At 42.1% G+C, this 21,273-nt stretch overlaps 1 protein-coding gene across 2 annotated transcripts in view; it reads left to right on the forward strand.

Moving 5' to 3' along the window:
* LOC115577148 (semaphorin-5B-like) overlaps positions 1-21,273 on the forward strand; it is a 43,511-nt gene that overhangs the window by 8,153 nt on the left and 14,085 nt on the right. The window contains exons 1-14 of one of the 2 annotated variants that reach the window (XM_030409993.1): positions 9,080-9,274; positions 9,360-9,548; positions 10,072-10,171; positions 10,351-10,396; positions 10,509-10,571; positions 10,699-10,797; positions 11,357-11,570; positions 11,647-11,932; positions 16,998-17,133; positions 18,304-18,511; positions 18,681-18,888; positions 19,067-19,184; positions 19,646-19,830; positions 20,118-20,261. In XM_030409993.1, coding sequence (XP_030265853.1) covers positions 9,404-9,548; positions 10,072-10,171; positions 10,351-10,396; positions 10,509-10,571; positions 10,699-10,797; positions 11,357-11,570; positions 11,647-11,932; positions 16,998-17,133; positions 18,304-18,511; positions 18,681-18,888; positions 19,067-19,184; positions 19,646-19,830; positions 20,118-20,261 — 1,952 coding nt within the window. In that variant the 5' untranslated portion in view covers positions 9,080-9,274; positions 9,360-9,403. Of the gene's footprint in view, positions 1-9,079; positions 9,275-9,359; positions 9,549-10,071; positions 10,172-10,350; positions 10,397-10,508; positions 10,572-10,698; positions 10,798-11,356; positions 11,571-11,646; positions 11,933-16,997; positions 17,134-18,303; positions 18,512-18,680; positions 18,889-19,066; positions 19,185-19,645; positions 19,831-20,117; positions 20,262-21,273 lie in introns of those variants that run through there. The other variant, XM_030409991.1, reaches the window with a different exon arrangement.

The raw sequence follows: 21,273 nt of genomic DNA on the forward strand, positions 1-21,273 counted from the left end.
TTCTCTCTGCTCTAGCCACCTTTCACTGATCCTAGTTCGCCTCCTTCTCAGCACTCCCCTGCGTCTCACTGTGGCTGTAATCTTTCAGCCTGAGCAGTGACAGGGGGCTGTAAAAACAGAGCCGGAGGAGGTCGTCCTGAAGTTTGCACAGGAACAAGCCTCCCATTCTCCTAGAGGGAGTTTGGTACTCTGCTGTGGTCCGACTGAGCCTGAGAGAGATGAATGTCCTGCTCTGTGGAGGTTGAGGATGAGGCCTGGAAGTGTTGTCTCTTACGCTCTGCTGGTCACACAGGAAGCTAAATGATCCTGTCAGTTTTCATTGAATGTGATTTATTGGTACCATTAATTTCTGAATGGGAGGTCAACCTTTTGCCTTCTCAGATTGGCATCCACTTCTTACAGCCATGCCTGACTGGGGTTTCTGTCAGCAGTACAGAGACCTGTCATATTTCATGCTTGTTGACATAGAGTAGGTCCCCACCAAAACAGTGATAACAATGTTTAATCTAATCATCACAATACATCTTGGCGATGTCTGGTTTCTGCTGACCACAGATATGTTGAAACTGTACATTTCTTCATGTGGCAACTTTCTTCAGGTCCAATTTTCAATTTAATGCACAATGTGAAATATCCCAACATCTGTGAGGTTTAAACAGCTTTATATTCCAACAGTAAAAGTTATAGAGTGTTTGGTTGATAACCCATGCCTCCCCTCCCCCTCTTATGTAGTAAAAGAGAATCTGCCTTCTTCATCCAATCAGGACAGAGATCTCCACAAAAAGGTGGTCCTGTCTGCTCCAGCAACACGAAAAGAGCATGATCCTCCTGTTCTGGCACCTACATCGGCAAAGGGGGGACAGGGAAAGCTTCCAATTCCAGCGTTCACAGTGGCAGCTTCTACTATCAAAAGAAGCAAGGAGAGCTGCCTCGACACAGAGAAAGGAGTAGTGCAAGTGTGGTGACATAGAGAGGAGGGAGAGCATTGCTAACTGCAAAACAGACAGGAATTAAGCAAAAAAATTACAGCTACGTTTATAGCAGTTAAAAAAGTTCCACAGATTTTTTTTTCACACGTATAAAGGTTTAAACAGAGTCTTACACAGTGGTCCCTGACCTACCAGTCTTCTGGCCTTTATCTAAAAATACATAAATGGTTTTCAGGTGAGCAAACAATAACAAAACAAAGATAAAAAATATTTCTGGGGAATGCCCTGACAAAGAAAAGGAAAACCCAACACACTGAACACCAAGAACAATAAAGGAAAGAAGACAAATTAATAATGATAACAAAATCAATCTCAATAAACACACATCAGACAAAGAATAACCATCTGTTAATACTTGCAGTACCCTGTCATTCTAAAATCCCTACAATCCGTGTCATTCTAACCCTACATCCTGAAATATTGAGAAAAATTAACCTCAGGTGACATTAAATTTGGAAGACAAGCTGTTACTTGAAAGCCAAATCATTTCCAGTTTTATAAAATATAGGACATGTCTTAAATGTGATGGGGAAGTGTCTTTCATTTTGAAGTAATTGATATCTGGCCGAGAGAGTGGTAAAAGCTATAGCATCTTTTTTGGACCTTATGAAAGTTAGGTAATAATGCAGTAATTTTAATAGTTTCAATTCTTCCCCCAGTAACCTCAGACAAGTTGTCAAAAATGTCTGTTCAATGTTTGAATAGCAGGGCAAAGCCAAAGTGTTGTACTATCAAACAGTGCTAATTTAATTTGATTTAACAATATTTTCAGCGATAAAATTACTTTGATATATGACATTATTTTATGAATATTTATGGATTATTGTTAATTACTATGAAGGAATACGTCAGTTATTTTTGTTTGACAGCTGTCGCTAGTCACAGTTTCCCTCGTATACATTAATGCCTGCCTCCAGGATGAGGAGAACAGTCGGTGCAGTGTGGAAGACACAGATCAAATCAAATGATTGTGTTTCAGTTTTTCCCTTCTGCGATAATAATAATCATGACTGTGTTCAGCATTGCTTTCTTCAGTGTTGACATCTACCCATCCTTACAGAAAATCCACATGAATTTCCCCTGTTTTCTACACTGTTTTATACATTAATTCACACGTAGACCCATGTGATCACACGTGGAGCACGTGGAATGGGCAGATCACACGGTGACTTGTCACTACAGTCAAATTGCTTTGATAAAACAATGTGGCGCGTCTGTGGAGCCAGGCTGCGAGCGTATCTGGCCATCAAATGTAATTAAGGGAAATAGTGGTGTGATTCTGCACCTTGCGCCGAAAACTTGATCTTATTTTACCTTCATAAAACCTCTAGAAAAACATACACGCACAGGGAAGAAGAGGAGAACCACTAGGCTGTACCATAGGAAAATGGAGGATTGTGCTGGCGGCTGGCAGTGTTGGTAGCAATGCATCCCTGTGTGATCGCCCCCTAAAACATTAGAATGAGTCAGTCCATGGTGGCAAAGCAGATAGCTTCAAACTTGAAGTGTTTCTGTACTTAATCATGTTTTCTCTTTTCAAAGTGTTTTTTCTGAACACTGCAGCTGTGTTGTCAGATTGGTGAAGATGCTATCTGCATTCGCTTGTGCTTTGTTCATTTCTTTGTGTCCTTAAATGTCAGTGCGTTGAGCTCTTTGGGGGTTACCTCTCTTAAACATAAAAGGATGTGATAAGTGAATTATTGCACTTAACATTTCTTCCAAAGCTGGCATACTTGAAAATTATACTTTTGAAAATGTCATTGCATATTTTATCTGAGGTGTACTAAAGTTGATCACTGTAAATCTTACATTTGTATAAACATTTAGAGACATTACTTTACATTAGACATACTTTGACTAAGCCTCTTAAGAATTGTAACAAGTACTTTTAACAGCATCAAATGTAGGTGCAGTGTTTTGTCTGTTAGGCACCAGACAGGGCACTGTCTGTTGGAAAAGATAATAGAGGTGCTGTTGTTTAAAAGTGTCTGATGTTCTTTATAGTTTTGTAGTTGCCTTATTTAAGTCCATAGTAGCGCTAGATGAAATGTTATATAAATCATGTAAAATTAAAGAAAAGTCAAGTAAACACTTGTTGACAAACAAATGTTGTTGTCCTCAGTGGATTGGTTGTCCCTGGGGGCAAGGAGTTGGTTGCACTTTGTTCACATGAGCTAATGCCAGGCTCTTTAGGACCTGATTGTGTTGCCAGGTGTAGTGGCCTTGTGTGAGACTGCTTTCACTTCATGTCTTGATGTGTTTGACAGTTGCTGTTGTTGGACAGGGGGGACAGGTTGGATCCTCTTCAAACCACTGCTTTCCGTTTGTAGGTGACGGTAGCATGTCATATGTTGCTTTAATGACAAAGCTCATGTTGTTTGCTTCCATTTCCCATAGTTCCCCCCCATCCATTGCTTTCATTTAGCAAGAGAGCCAGCCTTTGCACTCCTGGCAGTCTCCTCCTGTTGGTGCACTTCCTCAGCTACCAATATCCTGCACTCTGATGTTGTGACCGTGTGTCAAGTTGGCTGCCTGCCACCAGGCCAGAGCCTCTTCGTCCCTGCTGGACATGCCCCACCATGTCTCCGTGATTCAGTTAATGTAGCTTTCTGTTCTGTGTTGGTTGGGGTCCATTTCTGGCCAGCTGATTGTGGCGGTGCAGCCTTGCTGATGGTCTGGTCTTTGGAATCATTCAATGTCAACTGGAGTCTTACTTTGGAACATTTGTATTTCTCCGTCAGACTAATGAAAGGCATTCTCCAGGACTGTACTTAGATACTGATGTTACTCAGGCATTGTGGGAGGCCAAGCCACTTCGTCACATATGATGTAATGGTTCATTAAATCTTCTCCATGGCTTTGAATGGGACCTCATAGACAGTGAGTGGCCACATAACCCACGGGACTACTCCAAACTGTAGGCACCAAATGTTGAGTTTCCCAGTGGAACAGAGTCTTGTTGATGTTCCCCAGACCATTGACAATTCCTTGTTTTATTTGGTGCACCTGCTCAAATGCTGTGTGTATTAGATCTTCACCGATACAGAACCTCATCTCTTTGAACATGCCCTTAACGGCCATTACTAAAGCCAAGGGTGAGATTGTGCAGCCTGCCATGATGCCCACCTCCAAGTGCTGATGAAAAAAGAAATGATAGCCTATTCACCAAATCAGTCTCAGAAAAAAGATACAAAACTGTCAGTTTGTATCTCTGATTAATAATTAACTTAATAACTACAACCAAAATTGCAATAACAGCTAGTAATGGTTGAAGGATATTGGAGTTCTTGACAGAGAAAAGGTTGGCAACATTCACTCTCGTACAATATTAAATGGACAGCGTGAAGATTCAAAAGTCTTTTATTTAACACAAAGATGAAAACACACAATCTAATTAACATGTACAATATACAGGTGTGTGTGTGTGTGTGTGTGTGTGTGTGTGTGTGTGTGTGTGTGTGGCAGAACAAAGAAACAATGGTGGTTCTCGCATCATGTGCTCACTGATATCACATGTGGGTGTGATATTCTCCAGGCTGAAGGAGTGTCTGTGCGTGTGTCAGGATGCCAGGATAGAGACGATGCTTAATTGCTTGCAAAGACCCTGAGTCTGTGTGAGGCATAATTCAACTAACGTCAAATTAGCCAAGTAGCAATGCAAACGACCAGTAATCTGACCTGGGATCACAATAGTCCTGTGCTTAGCCGTGCTATGATTTTGCTCCTAGGTGTGAAGACTGGGGAATTCTGGGAAACTGAGTTCAGTTCAGAGTCCATTTTGAAATCCACAATGAACGACTTTATCTGTGGGTTCAAACAATAGTCTGGGTCAGTTTGTCTGGAGTGCGAAACCTGCTACATTGATGCCAGCCTCTGCAGAGAATGGGCTGACTGGTGGTCTTGTTAGAGCAGGCCATGTGGATCAGAGAGCTGCTGCTCTGACTAGTCTTTACCAGGTGGAGAATCGCTTAAAGCGATCAGATGTGAGTTTCCATTGTGGATCTGAGTGGTGAAGCTTGTCAACTGTGGATGTATTTCCTTTTCCATTTCTTGGTCAACAATTAAGCATCATCTTCACAGGCAACCCTGAGGTAGGCCACTGCTCCACTGGCCTTGGTTAGAGGCATCAGAAAACACATGGAGCTCTATATGTTCTGACTTGAAGAAAGAGGTTTCGGTGTAGGGGTGTGGAATGTGCAGTTGCTTCAACTCTTGAGGTGAACCTGTCCAGAGCTGCCATTCAGTGAACTTCTCATCTGGTAGCGGTACATCCCAGTCCTGGGTGTCCATTAGGGGTGGTGAAAAAAATCGATTATTGATTAATCGCGATTATCATATTGACGATTATGAGTCGATTATTAAATTTCCAAAGATCGATTTAAAAAAAAAATATATATATATATATATTTATTTATTTTATTTTTTTTAAATTGTAATACAAACCGGAGTCCTCCTCTTACTGGCTTCCACTACATGGTCCACAGTCTGGAGCCAAGATATGTTATTCCATCCCGGAGCTTTTTTACGCCTAAATCGATTCCAAATCTTTACAAGGAGACAAAACTTTCCATGCAAGAGTCCCTCAACTCTGCTCACACGGTAGCAATAACCTGCGATGCCTGGACATCCAGAGCTACAGTCTCATGCGTGACCGTTACAGCTCATTATGTCAGCAGTTAATGGAAGCTAATGTCCTACGTACTTCAGACGAAAGCTATGTGGGGAAGAGAGAAACACGACCTGGTTCTCATCACCGACAATGCTTCTAACATGAGTCCGGCTGCTGAGCTTGGCAACTTTCTTTTAACAGTGAAAGAGTACATTTAAAACAAAGTAAAAAATAATAATTTTGATATTACAGTTACACTATACAATATTGAAGGTTCTGTGAGGTGTTACTCAAAAGAGAAGTAAAATAATTCAGCAGCTGACTGATGTTAAATGGAAGATCAATAATCGTTAATAATCGAAAATCGAATTGACAATCGTTAATAATTGAAATCGATTTGTAAAAGAATTGAGACTTCAATAATCCGAATTGAATTGGGAAATTGGGCTGATTAACCACCCCTAGTGTCCATGGTCAGCATAGGTCACAGATGCTACCAGTCCTTGGGGTCAAACACACTATTTACCGCCAGGTGAAAGGTTTGTCATTGTTGGACACTATAAAGGTGAACGTGACTGTTGCTATTTCTCAACATAGTCCCAGACTATGTTGCGTTTACATTTAGCAGACACTTTTGTCCAAAAGAGAATTTCAAATAGAAAACAACATTGAAATCCTGGTTTGTGCTCACTGAACATATTAGTCAATGCCCAAAAAAGCATTTGACAACAATGCAAAGGGTATGCATTTTTGTGTACCCTAGTTGTGTCATTTTCCAAAAAGCAAAATAAACTGAGTTCATGATAAGAGAACTAGGGGAGACAGAGATTAGAGAGGGGAGAGGAGAAGAGAGGGATCAGTGCAGCTGTGTGCCTCTTTAGGATTCCTGCTCTCTACCTCCTCTCGCAGGGGCCAAACCAGGATCATTAGGTTTGGCAAATTACCCGCACGGCCATTGTGGTGCAGTCATGGCACATTAGTGTGTCTTTTTAACTGTGGTTAAACTCAGTCTATTCACTTGTAAAAGAGAGCGGCCATTGGCAGATAGTTGGCAGGTTGCACAGAGAGGCCATTCACCCAGTAGGAAGGAGCTGAGAACACAGCCTCGGAAATGGTCCTCTCTGAATATTTTGATGGAGAGACTTTGGATGCCCTCTCAGTGTCTATTTGCTCCAACTAACAAATCTCCATGAACTGACTTCATTGGTAATTCATATTACTACTGTGTACAGGTGAGGGCTCAGTCACTGTGAGTTAGCTGCTTCTGTAACAGAGAAACTTCCTGGGATTGATTTTGATTAGATTATTTGAGCTGTTGTTTTGTAAATCCTAATGATTAGAGGAGGAATCTGGAGTTTGGAATCCCACCATTTTTGGTGTAGCGCTGTGGGAGGGATTCACAGTTTCTTTTGATGATATTTGGATGAAGTCCAAGTACAAGAGAGTTTAGACAAGAGGCTGATCTACAAAGGTCAGACTCTGGACTGCCTCCTTTTATTTTTGATGCCATAAAGAACTCTGAATGGGGAAATAAAGACTTGTAATGCAGTTCCCTGTCGTATATCACCTTCGTAAAGAGAATTTGTCGTGACTTTGATCAAGCTTTCTTAATAGGTATACCCAGTGTCTCAGCATGCTCATTCTATTCTGGTGGAAGAGTGATTAAGTGTTTTCACGGTATTTTTGCATGTTTTGTCGGCAGGTCATGACATATAATTGCCTGAAAATAGCTTTATTGTAAAAACATGACTGACATGGCTTTACTCACCCTGCTGGTAGAAAAAGAAATAGCACTTTCACTGTATCAGTATGGCTGCCCCTTTGTTGTATTCAAGCTTAGTAAAGTTAGTGGTTTCATTGCCTCAAAAGAGGTTCATCCATGCTTTACGCTCTACTCCATCCAATCAACTCATTCATATATAAGCAGTAGGTCGAAGGTATTCAAGTGACACACACCATGGGAGGGCCATCCCTTGGCTTTCAAAAAGACTGAAATGTTCTCCTGCTTCAGTTTGTCTGAAGACAAAGCCAAGAGTGCTTGAATAGAAAGTTCTTGGGAAAGAAAGAAGAAGGGAGGCTCACAAAAAATATATTCAAGTTGTTTGTTACTTTGAGTAAAGCATGGTTAAGTGTTAAAGTCTTGAGATTCTTTCATTTTAGATTGGTGCAGGAGAGATGGTTGTGATAGGAAGGTGGTATAAGGATTCATTCATGGCATTGATGCATTAGCTAGAGTTGTCCTTGGGTTCAGCAGTGTGATTCTTTAGGGGAAATTTGCAATATCAGATAAGTCACTTCCACAAGCTTAGGGACAAAAAACCCCTTATGTCAAATAACTAACTAAAAAGAAAACCAATGACCTGCTTCTCCCAATCCCCGCAGTATTATCGAAGAATCACCACTAAAGAAATGGCTATGCTAATTTAGTTACAAACAAGTTTTATTCACTATAACGTCTTCACAATAAAAGCACCCCTAGATTGTCGTCGCTAGAAGAACAGCAAAATGGTTGTTTGATCACATTTTTAAAAAGACCTATATTTATGTTTCTCTGATATTGTTAAAGTGCTGCATAATGATAAATAATACATAAAAATAATAAGGTTGGGATAGATGGTTTGCCACACAACTTCACTCAAGTGTCTGACTTTAAAAAAGCAGTAGACTCTGTTTGCATTGCACAAGGTACCGTTTAATATATGTATGCAATGTGCCAGTCTTTCAACTAAGTCCAATGTAAACCACAATATAGCTGCCCAGACATACGATTGTATAAAGAGCAGCAATGTCCACATAGGGAGGATGTTGGGGTGGATGCATGGGTAAAACACAAGGCAGCCTATTAAGAAGCTGAAGAAGAGTTTATGATGTCAGAAATTAATTCTGAGGATTTGAAATTGTCATATATGTGTATTGAGCTAAGGACCTAAGATGAATATTCTGTCCAGACACACAGAACAGGATGAAATCACCTATATGCAACAAACTAAGCCATCTCATCATGTGACATCATGGAAAATATCTATTGATGAAATGGAACCACTGAATGTTATATTACAGCCAGTGAAAAGTATGAAAATGTACTAATAAAAAAAAATCATAAACCATGTAGGTATAATATAAGAGATTTTTTTTTCTTTTTTGTTGATAATTTTATATTTATCTAATGAAAATGAATACTTTCACATAATAATCCAAAAATGTGTTTTTCAGTTCTGAAGCTGTGTTTAGCAAGATTTTTATGCAGGACCAAATCATTTCTAGATGAGACAGAATTACATTAATTCTATACAGAACCAAGATTTGATGTACATACATGGTTTTTGATGTTGACACAAACTATTCATGTGGCTCACAGCTCAAAGTTCGCAGCCTTTGTTTGGCTCTGGGCCCAGGCTCATCTCTGAATGGGTCTCCTCAGTCATAAAGATCTCTGCTGATGGCACCCTCGGTTTGAGAGTCAGCATTACAAAGAATGGCAGCTCTCGCCTTTTAGGTGAATTAGCCATGACCGAGTCCTGCTGACACTGAGGGGCTGGATAGCCGGAGCGGTCAGACAGAGCCAGCAGGACCACTGGGCTGGCGAGACGGCAGAACTAATTTAGATGGATGGACAGGCAGACAGATAACAGGGCAGAGTGTGCATCAGTAACATACTGTGCCTTCTGTGATTATTGTATGCATTTCTTTCATTTTGTTTGGTGTTTGATTCTTTGCTGGTCATGTGCGTAAATTGACAGATGTCTCCTCCGCTCCAACAGGTGTTTGCTGACACACTGATAGAAGACTGGATGTGGTTGTAGCGATGGTTAAGTCAGGGTGGGGGGTGTGGGCCTTCTCCCCCTGCTGCCTTGTTCTGGTCATCTGTTCATCCGTGTGTCTGTCCCGGCCGCCTCACATCAAACCAGCAGACTGTAGTAGAAAGGAACATCCTGTCGTCTCCTACCAAGGTGAGTGCATCAATATCAGTCTGCTTTTACCTCACTTACACAGAGATGTGACACAGGCTGCTACGGCATGTCGAGCGTAGTTTAAGCATTTAGGGGAGAGTTTGGGCTAATAAAGCCGATCTTGTTAGGGGTGTGAAAGACTTCCTTTCAAACCTGGTGTAAAAGATGCTAAGGTTGTCTGCCAGTCGGGGATTTTCCACAGAGTGGGACGATGGTCTCCTGTAGTTGGAAATGTCCTGCAGGCCTCTTAAAACCGATGCATGATTGTTGGCTGAGAATCTGTCAGATCCCCTTTGTCAGTGTGTTTTTACAGGGCCCAATCCCTACTTCTGTAGGACTCCTCCTTGGCCTGATGCAACTGTCCAAATTTATTGATGCCACTCTCATGTCTGTATGCTAAATATAAAGCTACAGCAAGCAGCTAGTTAGTTGAGTTTAGGCTAAGAAATAGTCCAGCACATAACCCCCTATAAAACCTGTTGATTTTCTTGTTGTCTCATCCTGTTGTTCTTTGTCTTTCCAGCATTGAAGCCGTGGCTTTCAGAGTTCTTCCATCCAGGAGTGAAGGATTTCTCCCAGTTGGCCCTGGACCTGAGCAGAAACCAGCTCATTGTAGGAGCAAGGTGACAAATAACTATTTGAAAATAACATGTGTTGCCAAATATACTGTACAGTGTTGTAAAGTGAGTATTACAATAAGGTTTGCTAAGAATGTATCAGGAAAGAAACTGGGAGAAAAAAGATAATGTTATGCTATACCATCTGCTGCTTCACCATTAACATAAAAATATCTCTTTTGCAGAAACTTCCTGTTCAGACTGAGTTTGAGCAATGCCTCACTCATACAGGTAACTTCAGCTGATGTCAGAGAAAGATGTTCCAGTTTTTAGTTCATTCAGTTCATTTTTATTTTTATTTTAGAACAACTTAAAATGGATTTCAAAATGTTTTGTTCTGCAGATGACAGAGTGGGCCCCTGATGAGGAGACAAAGCAATCATGTCAGAGCAAGGGCAAGTCTGAGGTAGTGTGTTTCTGCGTCACGTGATACAGAGTGATGGTCCAACTTAGTTTTGGATTTTCAATGTAGATTCAAAATAGTGGATTGTCATGACCTACCAAAAACTGTTCCGTTATGCGTTTGCCTGCAGGACGAGTGTCAAAACTACATCCGGGTTTTGTTGATAAGTGGGAGGACACTCTTCACATGTGGGACCAACGCTTTCACCCCCGTGTGCATAACCAGGCAGGTAGGTACAACAGTTTATCATGAGCTGTGAGCAACAAGATCAGGTTTGAGCCACTGGGATCATCAATCAAAGTTGTCCAAAACAGTCCAGAATTTAAAATCTACAGCTTGCAACTCAATCACCATAGAGCATCAAGCAAGTTTGAAGCCTTTGCAAGTTAGCTTTTATACTGTTGTGAAAATAAAGTTGGGAAAACACATTCTGTAATCTAAATGCAATGTAAAGTATATTTATGCCACGAAGATGGGCTAAAACAGAGAAACCCTGGTTTCATTTAAAAGCTGAATAATATCATGTCTTTCAAAATAAAACCCTTAGACCCTCCAGAGCAGATTTGAGTTTAACATTTTTGCGTATGCTTTGTGCATTTTGGAAATGGGGATTGCATTATTCTGCTTAGTCAAATAAGATTAATGTTCAAAGTTAATGTAATGTGTTGATAATTTAATTTGCAACCCACAGTGCAACTTAAGCACTAAGACAGAAGCAGCAGATTCCCTTTCCTATGTGTACGTTTGTTGTGAATTCAGTTGTGTTTGGACCTTTTTCTTTATGTCAGGTTGGTAACATCAGTCAGGTGCTGGACACGGTGAATGGTGTTGCCAGATGTCCCTACGACCCACGCCACAATTCCACGGCCATGGTAACAGAGAGGGGTGAGTTGTATGCCGCCACCGTGATCGACTTCTCTGGCCGTGACCCTGTCATCTACAGGAGCCTGGGGAACATGCCACCACTGCGAACCGCCCAGTATAACTCCAAATGGCTCAACGGTAAACAAAGCCTCAAACTCATTTGCCCTTTTGTCAGCCTCATATTGATCTTCTTTCTCCTGTCACTTTCCTTCAGAGCCTCATTTTGTGTCTGTGTACGAGATTGGCCGCTTTGCCTACTTCTTCTTAAGAGAAACGGCAGTTGAAAATGACTGCGGGAAGATGGTGTTCTCTCGCGTGGCACGGGTCTGTAAGAACGACATGGGCGGACGCTTCCTTTTGGAAGACACGTGGACGACCTTCATGAAGGCCCGACTCAACTGCTCTCGCTCAGGAGAGATTCCCTTTTACTACAATGAGCTGCAGAGTACCTTCTACTTACCAGAGCAAGACCTGATCTATGGCATCTTTACCACTAATGTGTGAGTAATGTTATCAATAGCATTAAAACAATCCTCTTCTCTCTTTGGAGTCTCATTTATGCCCCCTTTACAAATGAAAATATTTACATCCATCTCAAATGATTTATCAGTAACTGCCCACATACTTCCATATGTCTTTCATGTTGACATCGATGCTGAGCAATACATCCACCGGTGGCAGCTCAGAGTGGAGAGTTTTTCGACAATAGTTGCCTGATAACAAACATGGCAACAAAGGATCTGATTAATGTAGACTAGTGCAGTGCCTGTAACAAAAGTGTATTCCTATAAAAAAGTGGGAGGTTAAGGAGCTTTTTCATGGATGGCCAAATGAGGCTGTGTTTGAAGGTGGGGCGTCAGGGATATTTAGGTTTGTTGTGAAATCCGATATTCCAGGGTATAATTGGCTGTTTTTGACTATTTTTGATTTTGCCATTATATTTCACCTTAAAAACTATTTACTTGGTGTCATTATTTTTAGCACAACCTCACATGTGTGACTGTACAGTTATTTTTTTTATTTTGACAAACTGTATTAACACAATGGACCTAAAATCACAAAAAACCCATAAAATCCGAGTAGAAAAAGTTAGATTTTTTTACTGTGAAAACCACAAATAAACATATTTACAACAAACCATTTTTTTTTTTTACTTATAATGCAAATATAATTGTTGTTTGCTAAATTTGTGCATTCATTTAAAAATTTAAAAAGTTATATGTAACTATTTACATTTAAATGCAGGCAATGCTCAGGTCTGCCTGTGCTCCTTGAGAGCTGCACTGCCTGCTCCACATTCAGCATCTACTCATTGTTCTGACTCATTAAACGAAAAACCGACTCCACTACACACTAAACACACTACACCAAACACTACATAACACACTAACTACACACTCCAAACACGCTAAATGTAACAAATCTCTCAACTCTCAATATCGCTGTCCGACCGTCGCCGCTGTCAATCATCCGCCTAGGTCCCTCCCACAACTTCCTATTCCTCAACAACCAAACTTGCTGCTTGGACACTTTCGTGACAAAAGCCTGTTTTTACCGTTTCTTCCTGCACCAGACCCAAAGCAAACGTGACGGCAATGTTCGTGAAAAAGCGTGGCGGACATTATTTACCCTATATCCGGTTTTGGACGTGCCGATGCGGCCGGTCCGTCGCCTCGGGAGGTGGGCCGTGCAGCTAGCCGCTAGCTAGCTACACATGAACATCCACAGATTCCGATTCCACTTTGTTGTCCGTGTGTCTCCGGATCTCCTCAGACCCGAACAGACTCGGTCCGGACTTGTTTAATCTCATTAATCCACAACAGTCAGTTTAGATGCACAGAACAGAACGGGACCAAACCGCCGGCAATATCCCGGTCCAGCTCGCGCCACTGCAGGTATAAATCTGCTTGTTTCTTCAGGTACGTCGTGGGCTTGAGCTCTGCAGTGATTGGCTCTGGTGCGCACGTGGCCACGGCGTGCAGTGATTGGCTCTGGTGCGCACGTGACTGTGGTGGCTCTGGTGGACTATGCTCGGGGAATTTGTAAAGTATTTATGAAATAATTTATTCACGGTATCATTGCAGTCCAAACAAATGCTTAGATGCACACCACTGAACCACGCAGCAGCCATGTTGAAAGTCTCGGGTCAGTGTGATCCTTATCCGCAGAGATATTTGACCAACAGACACATACACACACACATAGACAGACAGAGATTCCGTGCATTTATAGATAGATGGCAGTGCTCTATAGGGCCATTAAATACATTGTAACATGGATGGTATTACCAATGACATAAACTGACAACAAACTTAATCTCCAGTACTTTCCTGTCCGCCATTGTACAAACTTGTTTGTCGTGTCCTCTGGTTTTCTAGCTTTAACTAATTGGCTACATTGCCCTTTCTCTTTGGTGGCACTGCTCCGTTTTGTCCACATCTGCTGAACATTTTAATAGTGTAATGGTTTTTGTAGCTCAAAGTATGTGTAAACAGTCACTCAGCAAAAAACATACGCATGAGGATAATTAAAGAAGTGTGAATGCTGAATCCGCCTATACTCATAGAATCTGTGGTCACAATGACATAACCAATGTTCTATTTGGTAAAGGCTTCGCCCCCTTAGAGCTGTCAATAGTGGGATATGGGTGAAGCTGGATGTGGTCAGTGCCCCACTGGACATCAGAGTCCACAAGAACTAACACACGTCAGCTCACATTACCAACATAAAGTCAACACGTCATGGCTCTGCCCTACATGTTCACGGCAAGCACACATACACTCATCAAGCATAACATTATGACCACTGACAGGTGAAGTGAATAACACTGATTATCTCTTCATCATGGCACCTGTTAGTGGGTGGGATATATTAGGCAGCATCTGAACGTGTTGACCTCAAAGTTGATGTGTTAGAAGCAGGAAAAATGGGCAAGCATAAGGATTTGAGCTAGTTTGACAAGGGACAAATTGTGATGGCTAAATGATTAGGTCAGAGCATCTCCAAAACTGCAGCTCTTGTAGGGTGTTCCCGGTCTGCAGTGGTCAGTATCGATCAAAAGTGGTCCAAGAAAGGAACAGAGGTGAACTGGGGACAGGGTCATTGGCGGCCAAGGCTCATTGATGCACATGGGTAGCAAAGGCTGGCCCAAGTGGTCCGATCCAACAGACGAGCTACTGTTGCTCAAATTGCTAAAAAAGTTAATGCTGGTTCTGATCGAAAGGTGTCAGAATACACAGTGTATCGCAGTTTTTTTGTGTATGGGGCTGCATAGCTGCAGACCAGTCAGGGTGCCCATGCTGACCCCTGTCCACCGCCAAAAGCGCCAACAATGGGCACGTGAGCATCACAACTGGACCATGGAGCAATGGAAGAAGGTGGGCTGGTCTGATGAATCACGCTTTCTTTTAAATCATGTGGATGGCCGTGTGCGTTGCTTACCTGGGCAACACACGGCACCAGGATGCACTCTGGGAAGAAGGCAAGCCAGCGGAGGCAGTGTGATGCTTTGGGCAATGTTCTGCTGGGAAATCTTGGGTCCTGCCATCCATGTTGATGTTACTCTGACATGTACCATCTACATAAGCATTGTTGCAGACCATAAACACCCTTTCATGGAAACAGTATTCTCTGATGGCTGTGGCCTCTTTCAGCATGATAATGCCACAAAGCAAAAATGGTTCAGGAATGGTTTGAGGAGCACAACAACGAGTTTGAGTTGTCGACTTGGCCTCCAAATTCCCCAGATGTCAATCAAATCGAGCATCTGTGGGATGTGCTGGACAAACAATTTTGATCCACGGAACTTACAGGACTTAAAGGATCTGCTGCTAACATTCGGGTGCCAGATACCACAGCACACCTTGAGGGGTCTAATGGAGTCCATGCCGGGTCAGGGCTGTTTTGGCAGCAAAAGGGGGACCAACACAATATTAGGCAAGTGTTCATAATGTTATGCCTGATCGGTGTACACACACTCACACAGTGTACTTACGTTGGAAAAGCAGCAGGAATAGTTGTTAAGCACAGTGGCAGTCTCACAAATAAGGCAACGTGCCCAGAACTGACAGTGTGTGGCTGGTTGTCAAAACTGAATACATTTAAGAAAACTCAGATGTATTATGCAAATAGGACCGGACTTAAGGACACTGTGAAGCCCATGAAGCTGCCATACATATGTCTTCCACAGTCATACCTCTGAGGAGAGCTGTAGCGGAGGAGAGTGCTCTGGTACAGTGGGCACGAACACCAGTCAGTGGATCTTCTCTGCTCTGATATATCCTTGTGGGATGGCTTCAGACAACCACTGAGCCTCTGTTTTGTCAGAGGATTTCCCTGTGAACGCTCTCTATTGAACAATGTCTGTCTGAAGCCTGCCGTGCGTGCCACATAATGAGATGTGCACCGGCAGAGGTGATGGGACGCATTTTCCATGTCATTTCTGTGAGGGATGGAGAGATGGAGAGCGTACACAAGTCACTCACTCTCTTTGCCGAAGTTATGGTTAAGTGAATATATGTTTTGAAAGGCAGCAATTTGAGAGGGATTTGTATTAAAGACTTGAAAGGAGGATTCCCTAGAGCATGTAGAAACAGAGTTAATTCCCACTGTGATGCCAAGAGGCGCATGACAGGTCGCTGTCTTCCGATTCCCTTTTAGAAAGCACTTAACCCGTGGGTGCACAAAAACCGATCTCTCTCCATAGCTTTCATGACAGGCTGAAATGACTGCGGCATATTTTTTAACTGTAGATAGAGCTAGATTTCTATCACTTCTACCATCAGGCTGAATGTCGAAAGTAGGGTTTGACATGGAACATGATAACATCGTTGGTTATGAATAGGCAGCGTGTCCCCTCAGTGTTGTCCTAAGGCAGCAGTTGCGTATTAGCTCAGTTAGTAGAACGGGTGTCCCATGTACAGAGGCTTTGTCCTCGCCGCAGCAGTCCCGCTCGCGTCTCGGCCTGGGGCCCTTAGCTGCGTGTCGCTCCCCCTCTCTCTCCTCCTGTTTCCTGTCATATCTCAATCTGTCCTGTCAATAAAGCCATATATAAAGGCCCAAAAAATTATGATAAAAAAACAACAACAAAACAACAAATTGAATTCTTATTGTTTTTCATTTTTCATTTGCCAGATCAAGTTGAATGGATGATGATACTATACACAGACCAAAGTGCAGCATCTTTGAAAACATCATCATCAGAAAACACGATGGGAACTCTTCATACGCAGTGTTATAATATTACAGCCAGCCATACTGAAGAGATAACTGATAAACTGCTAAAACCAGCTCCTAAATCTGTTGCTTCAGACTTGCAAGGTCCCAACCATCTCTGGGAAGAATTACAGACTGTATTATACAAACAATGGCATCTTTGACTCCAACCCATGCAACAATGTAAAGGTTGTTCAATGTCTAGATGTTCAGCAGCTAATGCAAATGTAGACAGTTATTGGTTCCTTGAAAGTCTGCTTGCAAATACTGCATTTGGAACCAACTGATTTTGATTTCTTAAATTTCTTTCCCACTAAATTTCTGTGATCTGCCTGTGATTATATCCTTTAGGAACAGTATATCTGCCTCTGCTGTCTGTGCCTTCAATCTGAGCTCCATCACCCAGGCCTTCAATGGACCCTTTCGCTACCAGGAGAATCCCCGCACTGCCTGGCTCGCTACCCCAAATCCCATACCCAATTTTCAGGTAAATCACGAATACAATCACAGACAAAAAACAAAATGATAGATGTGAGAACATTAAACAGTTCTTTTCCCCAGCCTTTACTCCAGTGCTTGTAGAGAAGTTTTCGAAAGAGATCCATTTCATCTTGTGTGTAAAACACAGAGACAGCTTACTCCATCATATCTCACAGAAACCTTTAGATCAGCTCCATCAAATATACCTCCAACAGTAATTGAGTGAACAAATCTAGTAAGTTTGTCAACACATATACAAAATAGTTATTATTTTTTATTTCATATTTGCATTGTATTCAACACTCAGTAAGGCCCCTCTGCGGCTCATGTTCATCGTACTCATTGCGCATTTTTCCTTGAAAACAAAGCATGAACCGGCATGTGCTCATAGCATTCATGAAGGATCTGTTAGTAAGGTGTTCCTGTAAGCTAGTATGCATAAAACCGAAGCCATATTACTGATACATCAAACTGAAATTAATCCATCAAAGGACCAATTCTAGTTCTAAATGCACAAACATAATATGTTATATGTGTGAAGAAACCACAGTGCTTATTAAAGAACTCTATGTATCGTGTTTTTGAGATTTCTATTGACGTTAGCATGCTAAGCAGATAGCCACGACCAGCCCTGTCTCCTAATGCCACTTTGCAGTCCAACAGCCCTGGTAGTTTCAGTGGGGAGATGTAAAAGCAGTGGGTTCACTACTTAGTCTAACAAGTAAACAAAATACAGAGCCTTGGTTTGTCTTTTCACAATCACCTCTGTTTGGTCAAGATTAATCTGTCTCCTGTGCCGCTTCACCTTTACTAGAGTCATGTTCCTGGTCAGAGTTACTGTAAATCACCTCTGTACTGTCTGCTATTTTCAAAGTGGCATCTGTTGGTCTTTGAGACTATGTTAAGTCCAGATGTGTTCACTGGGAGGTGACTGAGTCCAACTGAGCTGAGCCTGATTGGCTGCTGTAATTCCCCCATGATCTGGGATCACAGTCCAGGCAAACTTCAGTCAACTAATAAAGCCACTTGCCCCATGGCTAGCTGAGCCAATTAGCTAACATCAGATAGCTACAGCAAAGAGTATAGTGAGCAGTAAATAATGGTTATACGTCCTTGAAAAGAAACTTGCAGACTCAGTGAACCCCTGATACTAATCTTCCCCTTCTGTCCACTGCAGTGTGGGACACTGGAGGAGGGAGGCGTTGGGGGGAACCTGACAGAGCGCAGCCTCCAAGATGCCCAGCGACTCTTTCTCATGAATGATGTGGTCCAGCCGGTCACTGTAAACCCTCTGCTCACCCAGGACAACTTGCGCTTCTCCAAGATGGTAGTGGACATCGTGCAGGGCAAAGACAACCTCTACCATGTAATGTACATCAGCACTGGTAAGCAAGAGGGGAGAGCGCTGGGGCAGAGTTTAAAAAAAAAAAAAACACCATTAGTTTTCAAATCAAAAGCAAGAGACAGTTTTTTTAATGTCGAGTATGTAAGTATGCAGTGCACAAGATAATTTTCATCCCAGAACATTTCTCCATGTTCACCTTATCCAATAAGAGTACGGCACCATCCTGAAGACTCTCTCCACAACCAATAGAAGCCATCATGGCTGCTACCTGGAGGAGCTCAGAATCCTCCCTGAGGGGCATATCGGACAGATCAAGAGCCTGCAAATCCTCCACAGCGACAGATCTTTGTTTGTTGGGCTTAATGACCGACTAGTGAAGATCCCATTAGAGCGCTGCTCCAGCTATCCAACTGAACGGTATGAAGTGCATGCATTTAATACGGAGAACCCAATTTTAATTCAAAGCTTACTACTGACGATATACTGCAGTGTTCCATATTGTTTTGAATTACTATTTACACGCAACCAAGACTTTGTCGCACACACACTGAGATTAGATAATTGCTGATTAAATGTCTGTCTACACTCATATTAGTCATTGCATGGAATCTCGGGACCCTTACTGTGGCTGGGATCACAAGCAGAAGCTCTGTACCACTATTGAGGGGAGCACCAACATGAACCAGTGGACCCAAAACATCACCGAGTGCCCAGTAAGACACACAGAGTTAGTCCTGTTATATTGGCCTTTACAGTATATCCACTGTATTTAATGATTAAGTTTTGCATAAGCTTTATTGATTTACAAGAGGTTATTGTTCAATGATAAAAAAAAATTCTGTAACTTTAAAGGTGCAGTATGTAAGATATGGCCATGAGATTAGTTTAAAACAATAAAGAAAATGCTGCCTCCTATAATTTTTTGCTAGCTTTTAATCTGGCTATATCTTAGAAATTGCACCCGTAATGTGAGCAATTGTATAGTAATATCAAAATTTTGCACAGTTGATTGGGCTGTTAATTAAGTAACAATATTATAGTAATATTTTTCCTTAACCCAATTCTGACAGGTATCTAGTGGTTAATATACACCTAAATTTTACATTTAGGGAAATGTTACTAATTTATGTGCGTGTGGCATGGACTTTAAACCTCCCTTAAATCCTCTCTGGAGGTGAGGAACCTGACACAGGATGGCAGCTTTGGTCCTTGGGCACCATGGCAGCCTTGTAATCACCACGATGGCGAGGGCTCTGTCAGCAGCTGTGTGTGTCGCTCCCGAATGTGTGACGGACCCGCGGCTCGATGTGGCGGGATTGAATGTAAAGGTTCGACTATCCAGGTGGCAAACTGTTCCAGGTACAGTTCCTCTATGCAGATAGTAATCTAAACCGTAACCCTTGATATACTGTACTGTACTGGCAACCCTAACCCTAACCTTTGTGCTTACATAATTAGAACTACAAAGTGCATGAAGGAGAAAAGAAACTGTTGGAAAAAAGCATGTGAAGTTGAATTAATTCTGAAATATGGGGGCACATATTTTAGACTTGCAAGCTAGTATGTAATATCTAACAGTGGTTAAAAACTGCTGATGTTGGAAACACGGATGATAAGAGTGGAACCTCACAGGCTCTGTTCCTCAGGAATGGTGGCTGGACCCCCTGGTCTTCATGGGGCCAGTGCAGCAGTAGCTGTGGTATCGGATTTGAAGTACGCCAGCGGTCCTGCAACAACCCCTCACCTCGGCACGGGGGTCGAATCTGTGTTGGCCAGGGTCGAGAGGAGAGGTGAGATCCCTTTCTGCACGTGGAGGCATAAGTGTTGCCATAAATGTTATAAATCAGAATCAGAATCAGCAATACTCAGAAAAGAATTACAAAATAAACCTTTTTAATGTCAAAGTTAAAACAGATTTCTACAAAGTTAAGTAACTTCATTAAAAATATATAATGTAAAATAAAAGACTGCGTAAATGTTCACCACCTTCAGGTCAGTATTAAGGAGGTGCACCATCCTTTGGCCGCAATTATAGCACCGAGTATGGATAGGTCTCAGTCAGGCTTGCACATCTGAACACTGCCGTTTTACTCAATTTTTCTTTACAAAATTGCTCAAGCTCTGTCAGGTTTCACATGGATTGGCCGTGAACAACCCTTTTCAAGTCCAGCGACAAATTCTATTTTGGATTGAGGTCTGGGCTTGAACTCGGCTACTCCCGAACATTCACCTTGTTGTCTTCTAAACATTTGTGTGTAGCCTTCGCCGTATGCTTCGGGTCATTGTCCTGCTGGAAAATAAATCTTCTTCCAAGTCATAGTTGAATTCATTTTACATTCTACATTCTGTCAAGAAGCATCCCCACAGCATGATGCTGCCACCACCATGCTTCACGCTAGGGCTGGGCGATTATGCTAAAAATAATAATCACGTATATTTTGATTGATATTGAAATCACGATTAATAAACACGATTATTCACTGATTTAAAAAAAAAAAGGATTTATTGAGCCACCAAAACTCAACTTTAAAAATAACTTTTAGAAAAACAACCAGATAGATTAGTAACAACAGTAAATGATAATAATATTTGTATGTTTGCGTGATGGAAACACGTACCGCTTGTCCAAAATCTTGACCAGTGTCTTGAAGCCTGGGTTGCTAACTGTACTGTTAGGGCACATGTCCTCAGCTAGCATGAATGTCACAGCCTCCGTTATCTCTCGCTGTCGCCGGGAGCCGGTGGGATATGGAGCGGCACTGTAAAGAGTGTCCTCAATGGAGGACTGCGTTGCGGTGGCGG

This window comes from Sparus aurata, chromosome 24, assembly GCF_900880675.1.
Source record: "Sparus aurata chromosome 24, fSpaAur1.1, whole genome shotgun sequence".
Lineage (NCBI taxonomy): Eukaryota > Metazoa > Chordata > Actinopteri > Spariformes > Sparidae > Sparus > Sparus aurata.